At 44.6% G+C, this 20934-nt stretch overlaps 2 protein-coding genes and 1 long non-coding RNA gene across 3 annotated transcripts in view; all 3 read right to left on the minus strand.

Annotated features, from left to right (window-relative positions):
* Positions 1-2521: 2521 nt before the first annotated feature.
* Positions 2522-12261, minus strand: svopl (SVOP-like). Its single transcript, XM_049013297.1, has 16 exons — positions 12033-12261; positions 11480-11597; positions 11114-11205; positions 8678-8776; positions 8505-8576; positions 8248-8372; positions 8018-8081; positions 7369-7494; positions 6783-6911; positions 6567-6640; positions 6158-6354; positions 5352-5463; positions 5039-5120; positions 4838-4927; positions 3707-3820; positions 2522-3530 (listed from the first exon to the last, which is right to left on the minus strand). The coding sequence occupies exons 2-16, from the start codon at positions 11565-11567 to the stop codon at positions 3516-3518; spliced, it is 1479 nt and encodes a 492-aa protein (XP_048869254.1). The 5' UTR covers positions 11568-11597; positions 12033-12261; the 3' UTR covers positions 2522-3515.
* A 413-nt stretch (positions 12262-12674) lies between these two features.
* On the minus strand, positions 12675-14501 carry LOC125741888 (uncharacterized). The gene is made up of 3 exons (XR_007397931.1): positions 13607-14501; positions 13015-13134; positions 12675-12864 (listed from the first exon to the last, which is right to left on the minus strand). It is a non-coding gene; the product is annotated as an uncharacterized LOC125741888 (long non-coding RNA).
* Positions 14502-15323: 822 nt separating this feature from the next.
* si:dkeyp-27e10.3 (UPF0606 protein KIAA1549) overlaps positions 15324-20934 on the minus strand; it is a 56695-nt gene continuing 51084 nt past the window's right edge. The window contains exon 20 of the mRNA XM_049013260.1: positions 15324-20397. Coding sequence (XP_048869217.1) covers positions 20161-20397 — 237 coding nt within the window. The 3' untranslated portion in view covers positions 15324-20160. The remainder of the gene's footprint in view (positions 20398-20934) is intronic.

Here is a 20934-nt window from a genome sequence, read left to right on the forward strand (position 1 = left end):
AAGCTTTTTCCTTTGTTTTCAAGAATTTGCACCAAAACACACAACTCTGTGGTAAAACCTGGCATCTACAATTCCAGCAGATTCAGGACCGGTCCAGTTCTGCCCTGTTTATATGAATTCCTGCAATACACCCTGGAGGGACATGGTGTCCAAATAAAATTGGCCCTCTGTCCAAGTCCAAAGGTTTGTACTCAGAGCCAATCAGAGGTTCTCCAACAGCCTGGAATAAAAAACTACTCACTGTGTCCTACAAAAAGAACTTAACAGGGTTTTTTTTCCCCACAGAGAACCATTATGAACAGGGGTGTATACAGGGGGGTGGAGGCACTGGCCACAGCTGAAAGCCGATTGGCCCCTGGAGCGCTCCCTCCCTTGTTAGTCACCAATTAAAAATATTTCATTGGCTAATGATAAGGTTGCCCCCCCTGTATGAATTATGGCCCTTTCTATTCAATTCTATTCAATTCAATTGTATTTGTATTGGGCATTTTCACAACATTACACTGTCTCAAAGGGCTTTACATTATCCCTGTCCCCAGTGAGTAAGCCAGAAGCGACAGTGGCAAGGGGAAACCCCCTAAAAGGAAGACACCTTGGGAGGAACCAGACTCAAAGGGGGAGTCCATCCTCCAGGGGGCAGCAGAGGAAGTCAAAGTCAGATAAGCCGCCCACCTTAAAAAGAATCTTTGAATTGCCTTTGATTATGAACTATAAGATACATCCTTGCTGTTGCAGTAATGATGTTGATGTAGGATCTCAGGCGGTTCTGAGGATGCTGCAGCGTGGACCAAACGGAGCAGGGCCTTCGCTTCCCGTCCGCCAGAGTGAGCCAGACCTTAGCAGGTCCGCAGAAGGGCAGGTGAGGTTCTGCTCTTACAGCCATCAGACCTGCCTCTTGCCACCTACTGCCCATTCCATACACTGCCTTCCTTTGTTATGCAAGAGCCCCCCCACCCCAGTCCATGGGGCCCAAATGGCATGTAAATTCCCTCACCTAGCCCCCCCAGGCAGGGAGGTAGGAATAGATAGCTAAGCGGCTGTTACCCCACCTGGTTTATTGTTGTACAGTATAGAATCCACCCCTAGGGGGCTCCAGGGGCATCCGCAAATGAAGGATAGCTGATTCAACCATCTCCAAGCACAGCTTGGCCACCCCTGGCACGGAGGCTCCGCCCACAGTGGTATCCCACTAGACCCCCTCCCCCACAGCTTCCAGGTTCCCCGGGTTTTTGTACCTGCCAGTCGCATCATAGCAATAAAGGACTGCAGCCCCTGCTGTGGTGAGGCTCTGTATGGACTGTGTAATGTTCAGGGTGGAGCTGGACAAAGGGAGACCTGAGAACTGGCTGCAGACTGGCTCTCCAGCACTGGAATTTGGGAACACTGCCCTGATCTGTCTTCTTTACAGTCACCACTAATATGACCCAAACACTGTGAAATCTGCACCAGCCTGATGTCTGCATCTTAACACAACAAACCCTCTTCAAGGTGCCCGATCAAAAAGAAACAGCCCCAATCTGTGCCTGTTTTACAGTGTGCTGATGTTAGATGTCTGTGTGCCTCTTGTTCCTGATTATCTGTGCACTTATTCACATTCATGCTCATCTGAATATATTCCAGTACCAACTCCATCTGAATGAAGCTACCAGAAATGTTTGCTCACACATCACTGAAATTTGCGACAGACTTTATTAACAATTATACTGCACTCTGTGTTATTACAATGTACAAAAACAAAATATTACAGGTAAGATTACAGGTCTGTGTTTCCACTGCTTAGTACCCAGTGACATTCCCCCAAGCATCAGAATAAATGATCATCAGAACTATAAAAGTTTTTAAAATATCTATTAGAAGATATTACAAATTTTTCATCCAACTGAGGGGAGTAAAATTCTGTAAAATACACACCGTGCATTGAGGTAAACTTTGTTCTTAACGTAAATTTCATTGTATGATGTAAGCATGTAAAAAAAAAAAATGAACACTGTAATTACTGGAGCGCAGAACATTCCTGTAAGTCCTACGTTCAAGAATTCGGTAAAAGGAACTATTGTTGTGTGAAAATACTTCCCAGACACATCCTCCAACACGTTTCTGTTGTCGTCACCCTGTTATTGTCATGTTACACTGAACATGAGACTGTAGAGGCCAGCAGAACCCATTTTACATGATGGCACAATGACTGACTTTCGGGTGGTTTTCCATGTCACAGTGCCTCTGGGTAAACAGACTTACACACGAGTTGGTGGCGTTTCCCCGAAAGTCCTCAGGCTCTCTATTCTGACACACCTCCTCCACTGCGTCATAATCTGCATGGCACATGAGGGCGTAACTACAAGCGGGACGAGGCGTCGTCTCGCCGGCTGAGTCAGAGACAGAGCATAAACGGGCCCCTTGGCCATCTAGCGGAAGGATATTTTTACTGCAGTTTGAGTGTAGAATGGCCTGTTTTTCCAGTGTTAAACTACCCTCCTATTATAACCAGGAAAACTCTGAATGAATCTAGTTTCAAGCCAAATTCAAGACAAAAATTTTTAAATTAACAATATTAAACATTTTACAGTTTTCTGTTAAAAAAACGTTGCAATTGTGTAACTGTGTCTGTGTTCCAAAAATTCATTAAAAAACTATTTCCTTTTCTCCCACCCACCAATTGATACACTTTTACGTTTCTCTAATGGTTGTAATTTATTATGAGAAGTTGGTATTTGGGGTATGCTCAATTCAAGTGAAAGGAAAACAAGTGTGAATTACACAAATGTATCGCCTTATCTGAGTTGGCAGGCGATCATTCATAACACTGTTATATCTATTCACTGAATCCTAAAGTAATTTCAATAGATGCTTTCAAAAATGTAAAATATGACCAAAATAGTATCACAATGTTCTTTTATTACCATGCAACTTTTACTTATGGAAAGCTAATAAGTGCTAGTTTTTAATTTTACTTTAGCCTCAAAAATTACTTATTTGTTCAATTTTAATTATACACTTAACTATTCATTGCGTCTGCCATTTTGAATTGCATTATTTTTGTTGCCCACAACAGTTTACTAAATATCTCATATATATCTATATCTAACATATAGGAGCAGCTTTGCTTGCATTGAACCTCAATATTCATCCAAAAGTCATTCTGATCTATTCTTCACCATATTGTTGACTCCGGTGGTACAAAAAAAAATCAGGTGGGAGGCAACTTTTTGGAAGCGAAAAACTTTGAACCACCTACTCTAGTAGGTTATGGTTTTTCCACCATCCATCCATCCATCCATCCATCCATCCATCCATCCATCCTCCAAAACTCTTATTCAGTATTGGGTACAGATATTATGTTTTCAACGAAGTTAATCTTAAATGTGTACATTTTTCCCAATTCTGGCAAAACCGTCATTTGATTAGAAAACAGAGACTTCATTAATAATAATCATTAAAAAAAGTATTTAATCACAGGTCAAGTACACGTGTGCTTTATTACCAAGCTACAATGTCCCACCCATGATGAGTACAAATCATGTTGAATTTTGCTAAAAAAAAAGAGAAAAATAGCAAACCATTAATACAAATAACATTATTCTACTCAAACATATATTGAAACATAGGTCGATTCAGTGATGTATGAGCTTTCCACACTCCAGATTTATTTGCCGACCCCCGAGGCATTATGGGTAATGAAACGTTAATGCAGGAATCATGGTCCTACCAGTAAGGCTCGTCCGCGGGTCTCAATGGGCAGCAGGACGGTTCCCAGTGCACACAGGAAGCAGGTTACGGCGAAGGGCGTCAATGCCAGCACGACAGACTTCGACATCAGCACCTAACCGTCAGTAACAACAGCCCTCAGTAACTCAGTAACAGCCAGTCAGTAACTCTGCCCATATCCTATGGCAACCTTCTGTTTACAAGTGGCTATGACTCTGTGCCCATGACTGAAAGGTTGCCGGTTCATATCCCACAGTTGGCAGAGTGATTTCATTCTTGGGCTCCTGAGAAAGGCCCTTAAACCCAAGGAACTGGCTGGTCCTGCTTTTTGAAGTGTGTGTCACTATTATTATTATTAAGTTCCATTTATGTATCACCTTTCACAATCCCAAGGTCGCTTTACAAAAACAAAAATGTAAAAAGAAAGAATAATAATAATAATAATAATAATCTGTAATCACTACAGGACAAAGAGACAGAAGAGGAATGTTCAAGGAAAAGAGGTGTCTCAGATTTGAAGGAAGAGAAAGAAGTCGTGTCATGGACTGATTGTGGGAGAGAGGACCACAGTTTTGAGATCATGGCACTGAAGGACCTGCACCCTTGAGATAGCAAGGAGCAAGGTTATACAGAACATTATAAGGGAGGAGCCGCATTTTGAATTTGATCTCAGGCTAAACCGGTAAGCAGTATAGCAGAGAGGGTGACTGGGATGCGAGTGGAGCGTTTAGTGCGAGTGAGAACTCAAGCTGCCGAGTTCTGAATATACTGAAGCTTAGAATAGATTCTGCAGGAGGGCAATGAAACGGGAGCTACAGTGGTCAATGCGGGATGCAATTAAAGCACGAACCAGAGGTCGGGTGTCAGGACTGGACAGAAATGAGTGAAGACGAGAGATGTTACGGAGGTGAAAGTTTTGGAGAGGCTATAAAAGCATCTGTTAAAAAGGTAATGCAGGGTTCCTCAGCCCAGCCCTAATGGGGACCCTCAGGCAGTCCACATGAACCAAACAAGCAAGAAATCAAGAAGGTATAGGTGTGATGGGAGACGGGAGGGAGCAAAAATGTGGATGTCCTGGGTGCCCAAGAGAACTGGGGATGATGGGTGCTGTGGAGTGAGACTGCTGCCCCACCTGGGCAATGAATGGTGCGATCATGCCTCCGATCCGGCTGAAGGAGGTGCAGAAGCCCATCCCTATGGAGCGTACCACTGTGGGATATACCTGGGGGGGGGAAGAGTGTGCTTAATGGAGGGTGTGAAGCAAATCCTAACAGCACAACCCTCAGCCCACGAGAAGATGACATGCAACCAAAAACCAAGCGAGCTGGCTCACCTCAGCGGTATATATGTAAACAACATTGAAGTTCATGGAGACCAGAGACCTCAGCAGGAAGAGCAGCGTTGTGAACCCAAACCTGCACGGTGACAGAAAACTGTGTCAAACCACATTCACATCAGAGATTTTCTGCGGGAGCAGATGGATGATTTGGATGATGGATGATGACACGAGAAACCTTCAGGCTAGACGTCCATGTTCTTAAGTTCTTAAGTCAACTTTTCAAAAGGTAACAAACGACAACAGACCCCACGACCACGTACAGGTGTAATGTTTCGGGTTGCTGATTACTGGGACAAGCCGCGCTTACATCGTGGTGCAGATGTTGACCAGCATGAAGAAGACCACAGAAGCCAGCTGTAGGATGACCATGCTGTATTTCCGACCGACCACATTCAGCAAGCCAATGTTCAGGGGTATAACTATGGGGAACAAAACATGCAGACACCACAACATGCCATGTGGAACGTCAGCCTACACTATGGAAGCATGTAGATCTCAGATCATACCATGTAATAATACCGACAATGTGAAGAGTGTAATGCATAGATTGGCCATTCATGCTGTACTGGGGATTTAATCGCGACCCACGACACAATGAGTGAACCGTGAATTCATTAATCTCCTTGGCGTTAACCATGAGTATGACTCGGCCTTGGACTTTTTCACAAAAATGGTTAACACAGAGACACCATGTGCAGCGTCAAGCCCAAATGATGCTCAGGGCAGGATTGTGCTGCCATCTAGTGGATGAAATACATTTTAAAAAGCGCATAAACAGAACTGACCAGTTTGCAACGTGGGGCTCAGCTTTGGAGAGGGTATTAACATGTTTCTGTTACATGCAATTAAATTATTTTTTCTTGGTGAAAAAAATGGTACTTTTTTTTTTTTTTGCATTTTTTTCCCGAAAACGCTGAGGAGGCTCATTCACGTCATTAATTCAAAAGAAATGAATGAGCCAGGAAGTGTATTCAGTCACACCTGTATCAGAGAGCGGATCGTCTTTGTGATGCTACAGTGACTAATGCCTCCAGGGTAAGTAAGCGATAGCTGCCATTACATCGAGCTGTACGATTGGGCGACGCTGGCCCAGGCTGGCTGGAGGTCACTCACGCGCCACCTCTCCGAGGGAGCTGATCAGCAAAGTCTGGTAATCCTCCATGGCGAACGGGATGCAGTAACACAGGGACTCATCCTCCACATGCTTGATGCTGTGCTTCTGGTCTGCGTCGGTGATGCACAGCAGGTTCTTCTCCAGTAGCTCCGAACTGCTCAGGACCGAGCCATAGTAGGAGAAGGAGGCTACGAACCTGGAGACAGCAGCCAATGACACACAAGTCTTCACCCATGTGGCACTTCAAGTCGCTCGCGACGCATCACACAAGCAAACCACACTTCAAGCCGACTGTCATTTTCAGTCAGAGTCCAGCCACATGACCCAGACGTTGAGGGTCTCATTCCACCATACGCTAACAGGCTGTAAACACTGCCACCTTCATGCTAACCTCGTCTTTAATCTTACCACGAATACCACAGGATCAGGGACGTCCTCCTGAATGCACGACTCACAAGGATGTAGCAATTTCCTCTCTCAGACTGGAAACAAAGGAAGTCAGACAGTGGAGAGAAGGTTAGCCTAGTGGTTGATCGTGCTTAATGGCCCTTCACTTTCGCTACTGATATGCAGGGCAGTTCTGGAGGCAGACTCTCCATGAGGCAGACGTGTGAGTGAAGGTACCTGGACAGGTTCCATCAGGTCCCCTTCTGGCAGCGAAGCACTGTTCATCCGAGCGATGCGCTGCAGCGTAGCCATGGCGCCCCGAATGTTCCCCGCGGACACGTTGAAGCGGGCGGATTCAGGGATGAACTATGCAAGAGAAGCCTGTTAGGTCAGCCAGTGGTCATTCATCCATTCGGCACCAGGTCCACACACCTCATATGGTTCAACAACAGAGATGGATCCCACAAGTTAGCCTGGTCAGATGTACTGTCCATTCTTCTGCATTAAAGCGCCATATCTTTGTCAAACAGTTAATATGGTGGACATATCACCCAGTCATGAAAGGGAGACGTTGTAATGAAGCAGAAAACTGAATATTTGACCTGAAAATTGAACATTTGTAGACTTAATTTCCCAGCAACATTAGTCTTTAACATCTGAAAGGATCGGGGGATCATTTTAGATTCTTACACAGTGGATTTATTTATTTTCCCTAAGCAATTGCTTTGTGACAACTTGCTTGCTAATTGCTATATTAAAATGAAATTTCATTTCATCATTTGGCCAGACCACAACAACAAAACCAACAGTGAAGAGAGCCCACCATGAAGAGCCCAATAAGGATGATGCTGGGAAGGATGGAGAACCGGATCATCCAGCGCCAGCCCATGCTGGGGACCACCGTCATGCCCAGGATGATGATGAGCATGGAACCCACCATCCAGAAGATCTGAGGACAGAGATACCAACTTTACCGTCCCCTGGGCAACCTCCCCTGGAAGCTGATGAACCCTGCATTAGTGGCCAGATTTCAGGTGCTGAGAGGTCGGGGGCCGTGTTTACCACCACTCTATCCAGGCTTCAGTGTGGAGCCCTCAGGCTTTGGACGGCCCTCTGCTGGCCACAAACAGTGACTACACCAAATATGAAATGTAAGCTTACCTCAGTTAGGAGATGCTGAAACAGCATGTTCTGCTAACTAGCTAGCTAGCTAAGATCTTCCGATTCTACTTCCTAGCTATTTATTCAGTTTTGGCAATGTCAGTCGGCCAGGGGCCCCAAAGTAACTTTAATTGTGGACCCAGAAAACCAAACCCATTTCTGAGTGAGTTAAAAAGATTTGGAATGCAATATCCACAAAGTTCTGCTGAAAATGTACATGTCAACAAGTGCAGCCTCTAGTCATGTTTCAAAAATGTTATAATACAGTGAACCTGTGAGCAGTTTTGTCCACAGACATTTCAGGAACTCACCGAAGCCAGTGGCAGTAAGTATGCCCTGTACTTGGCTGGTATGAACTCTGTTTTTAGGACAAACCTATAAAAAAAAAAAAAACCCAAGACAGACACTCAACTCTAAGTCAGGAGACGCATGGAATGTCACAAGAGATCCAGCAAGCACAGCAAAACCAGGCAGCTAAACCAGCATCTTAATGTCTGACAGCAGGAGTCGGTTCTCCTGGACTGCCATTCATTCCTCGTACCCTTGCGAGGTCCCCGCCACACCACAGCCGACCATGCTGCGCAGGAACACGAACCAGCCATAGGATGGAGCGAATGACGTCAGGAGAGAGAAGTAAGACGACCAGACAAAGCCACCAATTACGACCTGTAGTGAAATGACCAAAATAAGGTAAGTACAACCCAACAGCACGGACTACAGGGCACTATCACAGAGGGAGATGGGGAGGGCTCTGCCTTTGGAGGACATCTCAGATGTTCAGCTCCAAACTTATCCAACCTTCCAGCGGCCGTATCTGTCAGCGACGTATCCACTGAGGACTCCACACACCATGTAGCCGAGGAAGACGATCTGGAAGGGCGGGCGGAGAGAAAGACAAAGATAAACACATCCGTTTATATTTTATAGGCCGCCTGGCAGGAGCAGTGCACGTAGAGGAGCTGGTTCCTCACCGTAGACACCAGGGCCACCTGCCAGTCCTGGAGGTGCCACTCACACCGGATCTCTGGAGACACCACAGCGAGAAGCATGATCTCCATGGCCTCCACAATCTGCGAGAACGTGCATGTATCTCCAGGTTAGTTTACAACACAAACCGCACATCGATCTATCATCATATACAATTTAAACATTCACAAAATGAAAAACTTCATAAACTGTTAATAAAAAATATTGTTTGATAGCACACACTGGCCTCTCACATCACAGAAACAAACAACTCCAACCGGTCGTATAGCAATCTTTTACGAACAGACAACTTATGACCAACAAACGCACAGCAAGGTTGCATGGGTTAGTGGAGCGTGCTACATGCTGCTGGTTTGGTAAAACATGCGATTGTGGAAAAGATCAGTGTTTCCCCAGAGAGAACGTCAAGTGTTGGTGAATAAAGGGACAGCTCAGCAGCCACAACATCCTTTAACAAAGGAGATATTGTGGATAAACGAGGCAAAAAGATGTCGGTGGTGTGGCAGTAGGCTATTTTGGCAATTAAATGTCTGACACACAACAGACTGGTGCTGTTGGCTGTAAACTGTTACAGTGGCTGTAAACTCTGCTGGAAACCTGTGCCAACTAAAACTGGAAATAGTGTGAACCACTGCCATACAGTGGATGTTACAGAATGCAAGCGATTACAGTCACTGACACTAGCAGTTAGCATTTCCACTGGGAACCTCAACAAATAAAGGACATCATCACTCTACTTCCCGTAAAATATTTGACATTGCCGGTAGAGTTACCATACATCCTGTATTTTACGACATATGGTAAAACTATATTTTGCCATACTGCCCAACCCTGCTCCAGGTCAAACATATATTTAGGAGATGAACATACATTTAGGGTGGAGTGAAAGTAGAAGAACATCGTCATATTTTCCTATATAACATTATGCATGCCCATCCATTTCTGCAATCGCTTACCCAAGGTCACAGCCAGCCTAGAGACCCATTCAACCTCCACACACGTCACTGTATAAATACTGAACCTCAGAATTAGTTTCCAGTAAACACTTCAACACTAACAATCACTCTTGTCCAGAACGTCCTTCAGAAGATACACCAGACACCTTTTAGAGTCATGGGTTCATCAGAAGGTCCCGTTTTTTGGTCTGTGCAAATCAGCAAGCTCAGGCAAAACTTACATTAACATTCCAGCTCGGAAGAGACAGAACAAAGGAGTCCAATTCAAATGTACCATCCTGTTCCTGCATAAACACCATGCCACCCAGCAACCATCCGAAAGCGAAACAAAGGAGCAGCATGCACACCTGCCGACTGTTTTGTTGTGTGAATGGACTCCGGCTCTCACACACACTTTGGGTACCTATCTACATGCGAACCATCCATTAATTTCTATGGGAAAAACCCTGAACCCAATCATAACACCCTTAACCCCTACCCAGTCCTAACATTAACCATAAATTACTAAATAAAATACAAGTTTTACTTTTTTGATTGCATTTACAGATTATTATAAAATTGAATTTCCTCTTGTAGGGACTGAAAAAATGGTCCCCACAACGTCAACATGACATGTTTTTGTTATTTTTATACCCGTTTCTATACCTGCTTTTATACCCGTTTCTATACCCGCTTCTATACCCGCTTCTATACCCGCTTCTATACCCGCTTCTATACCCGCTTCTATACCCGCACCACGCGCGGACTCACGACGGTAGTGGACAGTGTAAGGCAGGGGTCTCAAACTGTAGTCCTGGGGGGTCGGAGCCCTGTGTAGCTTGGTTCTTTCCCTGTTCCACCGTAAATGATTCAGCTCAGGAACTGTGTGGTAATTAGCACAAGGAGGTGAATCAGGAGTGTTAAATGAGGGGAAACCAAAAACTGTGCCGGGCTCCGGCCCCCCAGGACCGGAGTTTGACACCCCCGGTGTAAGGCATTCACCTCACAATGTCACGTGTCATCAGCATCAAGCTCATTCTTTAATAATACAGTTAAAATGCTAAAATGCTTACAGGTACAATGAATTCAGCACTGCAGACTGCTTAGGCAAAGACTAGTCAGCCGTCGTATAGCTGCAGGATGTGCTGTCATTATTAGATAATGATCAGCCAGTTCCAACACAAGAACAAGTTTGACAGCTGACACATGGTATGCTAGCATGGTCAGGTCAGACGTCCCCAGGCTATTGTCAAGGATGGTGCATCTGAAGAGCGGGGGCTGCAGGAAGAAGTACTGACCAAACCGGGACCAGAGGACACCAACAAGAGCCCAAACCCAAGATCACTGCCTCATCTAATTAAACAAACACAGGAAAATATTAGCTGTATATTCGATGACTCCCCACACCGGTACGTGGGTTCTTAAAAGCATCAAGTAGGCGGCCGAACCAACAGACCGCGATGGACGCAGCGAACCCGCACTTACGTTGGCGCTGCCCATTATCACAAACAGCATGATGTGAAACGGACCGAAGCCGATGGTCTCAACTGCTTCTTCCACAGTGTAAGTCTTCCTCTCTGTAAAGTGCAAGCGGTAAGGGTTACGATTCTTTGGCAATTTACACTTCAAGGAAGAGTTCAAGCAAGGCCATTTTAAAAAAATGTCTATTACGATCCTGATCGTAATTTAAAACGTAGAGGAATAAGGAGCAGAAGAACAATGTTGCATGGGCAAAACGAAATGAAACAATAGTGAACAAAAATGAACATCACTGTATTGCAATCGTTCATTAGGTAATTAAAGGTGGGGGGACAGTAAACCGCAACAGTAAGGAGCATCGTGTAAGGGCACCTTTAACCTCCTCCGTTTTGCGATTGCGGCTCCCATCGTGCAGATCCACCTCCTGCAGCTGGATGGCGCTCACCAGCTGCTCCTTCATGGTGGAAACCGCTCCTGCTTCTCCGCCTCCCTGAACCATATATATAAAAAAGACATTAAGGGTTAAGATACACGTTAACGTTGTTCAATCTTAGGAAACACTGCTTGGTTGCGGTATAATCATCTAACACGGCGTTAGAGCTTTTCGCAATTACCAGAATAACAGAGGCGTGCAGCTTACAGAAACCAGTCAAACAGGTGCGTAGACGCATAACAACTTTGACAAAGTAATAACAGAGCTTTATGCTGGATGGTGTTTGGCCGATGTTGAATTATGTGTGTCATATACTGTGATTTAAAAACTGATCTGTCCGACAATACCATAACTGGCGATTACTTCTACGTGTACATTTCTCAGCCAAGTTCCTATTAATGGCATGTTCTACTTTTATAAACAAAACAAAGTCAATGCCTTAGTGATCGTTTGTCCTACTTATTGCGCTTGAAGATAAAAGACAAAACATACCTGCTTTAATAAAAGACGGTCTGTTGTCGGTGTGGAAATATTAAAGTCTTTTTAGATCATGAATCGGCGGTACTGATATCGGCATCTTCATCCCTATAAGGATCCCTCTTCCTACAACACGGCACCTGCTTGTGCTCCGGCTTGCAGGAAGTTACACGCCCTTTGAAAAGCGCACCGCATACGTCGCCCTTCACGGGGCTTCGGGCAGATGTGGGATAGAGGCGGGGCGAATGAAACGATGCATATAAAACATCGCCTGGAAAGTTAAGTCCTGCCTGCGTACGTATTCCCTACCATGTGCACAACGATTGGGCTAAAAAAAAAAGAACTGAAACAAAATTCCTTCGATCTACATTTCAGTAATGCATGTCATATTTGCACTCGTATGCCGCGTTAAAATATTTACCAAGGTAAACGGAACATTATAGGCGTTTAAAGGCAAACTTTCTTTACCATTCCGCTGTAATGAAAGCAATGATTTAATTAGGGCCAATGAACTAAATCATTACTGATGTAGAAAATGTAGAAATTGAACAGAAATAATTACCCTTCTCATTAATACCTGCTGACTATTAGAAGAAGAAAAAAAAGACTACAATAACAAATGCAGAACCTGACTAACTGCATTATAAGCCACTTGGAGAAGGGATTCCGGCGTGTGACTCCACCCTTCAGGAAATTAGGCACCATTTTTGTCTTCCAAAAGAGGGTACTTAGGGTACACACCCGACAGCTCTGTCTGCGTGAAGCTCTTCTGGCTGGATGACGTCTCCGAATTTGCCCTTAGTGCCTGTTGTTTGAGTCCCGGGAACTTGGTTTCTATTGGGATAAACTTTGGACGATATTTATCAGACTGGATAAATTCCTAAGATGGACAGTCTTCCAAATCTTAGCGTATACCAAGGTAAAAAAAAACACTATAAGGAGGTATAGAAGTGGCTGTGTGTCAAACAGTTCCCTGACCATGTCCACATACTCTCACCTGCAAACACACTGGCAGACAAAATCGGGAGGATTCATGTGCATCACAGTGAAGTTCAGCCCTTTCCATGGCCTCGCCGATTACAAGATTTAAATGTAAGGGATTTCCTCTTCCTTCATCCTTCAGAGAGCAGAAGGCTGTTTTTCACCTCCAGTGCATTGCATATAAATCCTACACATACATTTTTTTAATCATTTTTTAAATAACATCAAAATTTTTACTCTCAAGTGCATAGAACGAGGTGGAGGAGTCTGATTATTTTCCAGTGTGGTAGAAAATTACAAATTAATTTTCTTAATGAATTGTTAATGGATTCTGGAAAAGGAGATTATCATAGGGGCATCTAATGGACTAAATACCTGAATATCTAAGGGGATGCTGTACAGTTCACCTTCTTAAGTGCAAGCTATGATTAGCATGCTATTAATAACATCTTACTACATGCTGAGGGAGAAGAAATGACAGATTTCCGAATTCATAATTGTTTTCCTATTAGTAATCTGACAAAGATTTTAAAAGGACCCCAGGTGATCAGTTATAGTGTCAGGCAGCTGGGCTGGGGGGGGGGGGGGGGCGGGGTATCAGGTCTCACCTGAACAGGCTTGGTGTGGGAGACCTGAGTTGCTTTGCATATCTGGGAACAAGGGGGGCTTTGTCACAGTGCCTAAACTGCATGCCCGGCAGCATTTGGTATTTAAGAGGCCTGGAAAACTGGTCCATCTTCATTCAGCCGGCTGCCAAAGCTGGTATAAACATGGAGAAAGAGGAAAATAAAAAAATAAATAAACCAGAACCACTTAAATGTGTATCTTCTGCCTTCTTGGCCTCTGTCCTGTCATGCAGGCACCTCACGTGAACAGTGAGGCAAACCCCATGACAAACCACGGCCGTCGTTAGCTCAGGGAGCTCCATGGCAACTGTACTGCACAACACCACCCTCTTTAATCCTCGTGGCTGTAGAATTTCGTCACAGCTCTGCAGACAACATGACAAACACTGCCCACCTAAAACAGGTCTTCCATCCTTAAAGAACCTACTTGGTTTGCTTCTAACATGGGCGGCGATGACTGAAAGAAAAGGTTAAGAATTTCCATGCAATGGTTAATGATCGAACGGCTGCACTCCCGCTCACAATAGGCGGTATCGCATATCACTTCCCATTATTGCGTCAGTGGTGTAACGTGACAACACGAAAGTAAAATGGGACGTAACTTTTATGGTGTATAGGACGGCTACACCTGGATTGCTGAAGGGGTTTCCCTATCAAAGCGCAGTAAATGATCCAGGGTTAAACCAATACCTATTCAACAGATGGGTTTATGCAAACGCAACACACATCAGTGTCAGGCAGTCCCTGAAAAAGTGCCTTTTTAGAGTTATGAACCTTGGCCAGGGGCGCAATGCTGAAAGCACTCTGCCGACCCTGGAACTTCAACTGATGACCATCTAATCACAGGCATCGGGCGTAGCATCCTAACCTGCTGACCACAGACTGCCAGGCAGTAAAAAAACATGACACTACCTGTGACTCTGACAGGCAGCATGCTGAAATACTAGAAGAACGGGTCTGAGACCTCCAGATGTAAGTGCTGCGTACCTGTTCTTCCTCGTCCCTGTACCTGTTCTTCGGAGGCGCAGCCCATTTTCAGGTGAATATACCAATATCATACCACAAGGGGGCAGTGCAGGACCAGGGATTGTTTTGTTGCGCAAACAGGACAACTGCAGTCACCCCTTCACGTCAATGAAAGGGTGACAATTCTCACGCATCTATCGTGACGCTCAGGCTCTCGAACTCACACAGAAACACACAAATCTATATTATTTCATTATAAATCCAAAATTAACTAAATAAAAAGTTCTGGCATAGATTTCAAACCATAATAACTATTTACAAGGTAGTAGAACGGTTACATACATGTAGATGTGCAGACTTGTCTCGAATTGAAAATCTCAAAACGTCAGCCAGCTGACCGAAGTCTGCAACCCTGGGATGGGAAAATTATACTTGCCCCCCCCACCCCAACCCATAAGTCTGCTCTCGTGAAAAGTCCACTTATTACCAACTCACAAACAAATAGCACTGTACCGTACACTTTGCGTGTCAAATTGCTGTTATTTCCCATCTAGACCTTTTTATATAATATACAAACCATCTAAATTATCCCCCTGTATGTAAAAAGTTACTACTGTATGCACTGGGAGCACTACGATTTGGACCCATTATTAAAAACGCGGAATTCTTCGGCCACAGAAAGTTAACAACCGATGCTGGTCGTCGGGACAAAGATGCAGGACGTTCCAAGCCATGATGTGTAGATCCCATTGTTGTTTTTTTTTTAATTTTAAAAAATAACGTTTAATATTGAAGATACAGTATGCACTTACACTACCAAATATATAATTTCCAGTATGGTTTATGTATTTTACCATCGTCTGTGAGTTCGTGCGCTCTCGATAAGCTACAAAAACATTCCCATTTAACGGTTGGCGGTCAGTTCGCGCGTACACGATACCACGAACGTCAAATTCGCGACGTTGGGGCGACCACATGCGTACAAGAGGGATACAAGAATGTATACGTCTTATGATGTTAATGTAATTCTCGTTTTAATAATGTTAATGTCATTAAAATAACATTTCTTTAATCAAAATACATAAGCAATTAAAAAAAAACGAAATAGTAGATCAGAGACAGACATGGACCTTTCTTTGAAATCTCTTAACTGGACAAACCAACATCAAAGAAAAATATATATTTATAGTGGAATACACATTACTTATTTACATTTCATTTACACATTTGTGGGTTGACATGAAAGGCATGGACACGTCACACGGAGATGTGAAGGGGCTGTCAGGGGAGCACCATGTGAGCTCGCGGCACCCACCAAATCCGCAGAAGCTTCCCAGAACCCCCAGTTCTCATTGGTTAAATGTACGAAACGCTTGACAAGCAAGAGACACTAAACACACCCTTAAGTACAGTTCATTTCGATACGACCTCACACGTCGGAGGGGTAAGATAATACAGCAAGGTTATCGGAAACAAACAATGCCAAAGCCTTATCATCATTAATGACAATTTGTGGATGTTAACGATAAATTCAGAGAAAAATGCAAAACATATACCATCCCATACAACTCCATCCCAAGCTCTGAATGACCACCAGCTGGAAGTTGCCCACAGGTAACCCTCAGAAAACAGGACTTTGGTTTATGCATTCACCCAGCCAGGAGATGTCTTCCACCTACAGCACCTTCATGGCATGTCCACCGATTTCCTGTAAACTTGTTAAGAAACAGGTGGAACAAACCATAACATATTTCGTAATATCTTGAACAGCAAGCCCCTATGAAAGAGGTGTAGTTAATGTCAGGGTGTGCTGATGAGATTCTCTTGACAATCTTATGAAAGTTTTTTTTCGACCACTTTTAGGAAATGTGTTAGCTAGCTGGCATAAGGATTCATGAACGTTGACGCAGTGCTCAGAAACATACCATCTAATGCATATTATGTAAGTCACACAAAGGGCCAGATATTTTGAGAGAACAGAAACTCTCAGGGTTTGCCAAACTATGTTGCATGAGGTTTCTTTATAACTGTAGGTCCTTGGCAGAAAACATAAGAAGTCAGCATCCTTATTTATAATCTGAGTCAAACATATCACAATTTCGTCACATTTGGTTTCAACAACACTATGCTCTTCAGTGTCTATTAACATGCACATTTACTTAAAACCGGAGATCCTACTATCCAATAAACATGCAGCTTGTTAAACAGGCCAGCAGCTGGACCTGCCTGGTGCCCCTCCACTTGCACAAAACAGGTGACAAGCAAGACTGAAGCAGGTGGGAGGATGGGTGATGGAACAAACTGAAATTATTACGTAACCTGAAGTAAATGGAAACGTCAGACCGGCAGCAGGCTAAAGAGTAGGGGACGATCCTTAATGTTACACAGCTATTACTGGCCAGGATGTTTTCAAGGCCGGAAAGAGCCCAGAAATGGTCTTGAATGGATCTAGCTAAGGTAGAACAGTGCCTAGCTAAAACTTCATCTAGGACTCACCTGTACTGTGACTGAACTGCCAGTCAGCACCACAATAGCAAGCTAAATAAAATAAATGTCCACCCCAGTGTTCCTCAACCCAGTCCCCAAGAACCCCTAGACGTTTTCACTCCCTCCCAGCAACCAGTACACCTGAACCAAAAAACCAAAAACACAGAATACCCGGTAGAAGTGCATTGGGAGCTGGGTGGGAACAAAAATGTGACCAGCTGTGGGTCCCTGAGGACCGGATTGGAAAAGACTGCCCTAACCCTACAAACCATTATCAGTTGCTTCTTCTCATCACTGTGCGAATGTTGTAAATCCACACCTTTAAACTGACCTTGGAAGGCGAAGCTGATTTTATTGTCTACTGGGGAGGGCTAAACGTTCATGACAGGGTTTTGCATTTAACAGAACGGCATAAGGAGTTTGACAGTCTGAGCATGTGCAAATGTAAGACAGGAATTAAGGCACGCGCTGGGTTGAGGGATCACGTCAGCTTCAAAGTCTAAGTTCTACGATGCTTCCCTGCCACTCACATCTACCATATACTTGTTATTTACCCTTTTCATGCTTTTGTCCAAAGTAACGTACAAGCGAGGATCAGAGAACAGGGTCGGCCAGTCCTTGGAGCAATTGGAGTTAAGGGCCTTGCTCAAGGGCCCAACAGTTATGTCATTCTTCAAGCCACAGAATTTGAACTGGCAACCTTCTGATCACAGGCAGAGTCCTGAACCGCAGAGTCACACCCACCACCTAGAGCTTTGGTGGATGATCCATTACTAGACCTACTAACTCAGCGATTCCACAGTTTCCCATAAGGGTGGTTAACATTGTTAGTTCATTATGGTTATCATTGACAAACAGGATTATGAACATAAGAGATACATACAGTTGCCATCAAGTTGATGAAAGTCATTAAATACGTTGTACACCTCATCTTTCCGGCGTGAGCGTTTCAGTGCTTTTATTTTAACGTTTTTATGTTCCTGCCGGGTGTCTCATTTCACTTCCTGTTATACAACTGAACAAAACAATCAGGCACAGGAACATGGAGAAACATCAACTTCAGTAAAACCCATGAAGCAGACAGCAGGGTTTTTCGTTATCTAAACGTGTAACGCTACATAAAATTAACGTCAAAGAAAATCACGAGTTTAAATGAACAGTGAATACACCACGTGAGCGTACAGTACATATCTAAGGAAATAATTATACTTCTTCTCTACGAACTTTCAAAAAACATGTCGACACTGTCCTAGCCATCGTGACATGCTTTGTGCAAGGAGGGGTTAGTATATAACACAGTGTATCTTTCCACATCCACCAGCCATTACTTTGTTAATGTGCTTTGTCTCCTTTAACCTCATGTTCTCAGGAGACCTCAAGCGAATTCTGCTGCTCCAGCATCAAGTAGACTCCTCCAACAACTCGAGACTCCGTTGGTATGGCTGGCGAGTACATTACAGTGTGACCTGTAGCCATTCATGGTACCTCTGGTTCCTCAGTCCAGATGACCTGACCCACGTTACGGACGGGTTGGTAGACCTAACGCAGGCCAAATGGGTCTTTGGTGCCGGGAGAAACTTCACCTGCGATACCTCAGCAGAAAACGAAAAACATCAAAACTAAAGTACCTTAATTCACTACTGATTTTTCTCACAGTCTCTACAGAAATACTGTAGCACAGTTCCAGCCCAGTGAAACTGCAGTGAACACGCTTACACTGGCTGGTGTGCCAGATGCTTTCAACCCACACCATACTTTTTCACCCATTCATACAATTGTATCTTTTATCATTTCAGTATGTTTTGTGGGTTATGCCCAGACATAGGGAGTATGAATTGGGGAAGAAAAGGCACCAACATAAGTGACCTTATCTGCATCGTGGTCTTAACATATCTGCCTGCAGAGGGTCTCCCCAGGGTTTACAGTCTCCTACGTTGGTACTGTTCAAATCTCAAGTTCTCAACCAGCAACTGGTAACTTGTATTCTATTTAAAGCAAGTTCTGACAGTAACCGGCCGTCAAGGGAGTCCGGCCATGCACGTGAAGTTGGTGTAAACTCAACCATGACAACTCAACACTTCAACTGACGTTAGACGCAGCAATGGAGGACCGCCTCCAGAATGAGCATTTTTTTTGCTATTTCCAACCAGGAAAATTCCTTCAATAACCAAGATCAATATCTGTCCATTATGACAGAAGGCAGTGTATGGTTCACGGCAGAACACGAGGTTGGAATATAGCACCAGAAGATGTTAGGAAGAGAACTGATACTGCACCTTTAAAAACCAAAATCATCCATATTGAAATGGTTTAATGCTGATTAAGGAAAATACTGAGAATGTTTCATCTTTAAAACACTAAGGAATGTCATCGTAACATTGGTAAAATGTCCAGGTGCAGAAACCGATAAGGAATACTCAACATAAAGGAAGCAAAAACAGGCTTTTCATAAAAGTCAGCTGCTGAAATGCCAAGCAGAAATCCACAGGACCTAATGCTAGAAACCAGCTGAAGCCCCAGCTTGGGGATGTCAGATAACCGTGTCTTTAAAGCCCCCCCCCCCCCAAGCCCAAGAAAGGCTGCACCTCCTCAGTATAGGCGTTGAGGGACCAGACCATCATGAGGTCCGCTGCACCTGGAACTGCTCACACAAAGTTGAGGAGCGATTCAACAGCGTGAAGTGCAGGGAGACCTTCCATGGGAAGTACTGATTTGTGTGGTTGGTGTGGTTATGAACGGATGGAACCGGAAACTTGGGGACGGCTGGTTGTAGCTAGGCCTGGGATAGATCTTCTGGAAATGGCCAGCCAGATCAGCTTTGACAAAAACGGCAGTCTGACGTTTCTGGGAATGACAGGGAAGTCAGTACTCCCCCCATTCTGGGCGGCGCAAAACGTTTCTGGGAAAGAACGGCGATTTCAGCTGTCGTAGCTGAGTCTAGGACACTGCATCTGGGAGAGACCAGAAGTTGGATCCAACTGTTGTAGCTGGCCATGGTGCACTGTTGTGGGGAGAGAGCAGGGAGTTTCTTAATTCTGTGCTGCAAGTCTAGCAGACTTTCTAGGAGATACCAGCATGATGCTTCAGCTGTGGTAGCTGGGCACAGCAGACTGTTTCTGGGAGAGACGCATCAGCTCTTCTCGGATGGCCTTGATGAGCGAGGCAGACGAGTGGGCTGGCGGGGAGGTCTCCTCTGGGGGTGCGGAGCTGTACCCTGACCCAGGACCATCTAGGTTGGCCGGAGGTGCGGAGGGCTCCCTCGGTGAGGTCCTGGGCATGTGCAGGACAGGGGGTGAGTAGCAGTCGGGATATGCATGGACCTGTGTGAAGAAGGGAGACCGATGGGACATTAGACATCGTATCTGCTAGCAGGCAGAGCCTCACTGCTCATCCACACAAGTACGGTCAAAAGCAGAAAAGTGACAAATAAGTCACGAGAAGCAAGGAGATTCTGATGGTGGTGCACTGCACGACCAGAGACCGAGAGAGGCTGAACTTCCGCAGGTTCTAGAAAAAGTACATTTGCTGTAAGCCCACTGTAAGCTGGCAGTTGCTGGGAATCCAAATAAATCAACTTTGCTTACAGTCGAACAATTTCTTTTTACCGGAGGGTGATGTGGAGGTGTTTGCGGATAATCATTTCCACAGTTTCAAGCCAAGTTCCAAGTTATGGCAGCCACGGCAGGACACAAGATGGTTTACTCTACAAAAATTGAGAGCCACCAGGATAGTGACATGCAAATCTGGAACGTTTCACAGACAGATCCTTTCAGGTGCAGCTTTTAGTATAAATGGAGTAGAAAAGGGGTATGAGCAGACGGCCCTACAGTGCTCCAGTGAAGATGGAGTAGGGGATC

This window comes from Brienomyrus brachyistius, chromosome 1 (assembly GCF_023856365.1).
Source record: "Brienomyrus brachyistius isolate T26 chromosome 1, BBRACH_0.4, whole genome shotgun sequence".
NCBI classification, from domain to species: Eukaryota; Metazoa; Chordata; class Actinopteri; order Osteoglossiformes; family Mormyridae; genus Brienomyrus; species Brienomyrus brachyistius.

Bases quoted from the DNA above. Each gene is read 5' to 3' on its own strand.
- svopl (XM_049013297.1), bottom strand. From the start codon at position 11,567: ATGAAGGAGCAGCTGGTGAGCGCCATCCAGCTGCAGGAGGTGGATCTG. The intron at 8,373-8,504 runs GTTGGATAAGTT...ATTTCACTACAG, and splicing joins ACAGATACGGCCGCTGGAAG to GTCGTAATTGGTGGCTTTGT. The intron at 5,464-6,157 runs GTGAGTGACCTC...TGTTCCCCATAG, and splicing joins CTCCCTCGGAGAGGTGGCGC to TTATACCCCTGAACATTGGC.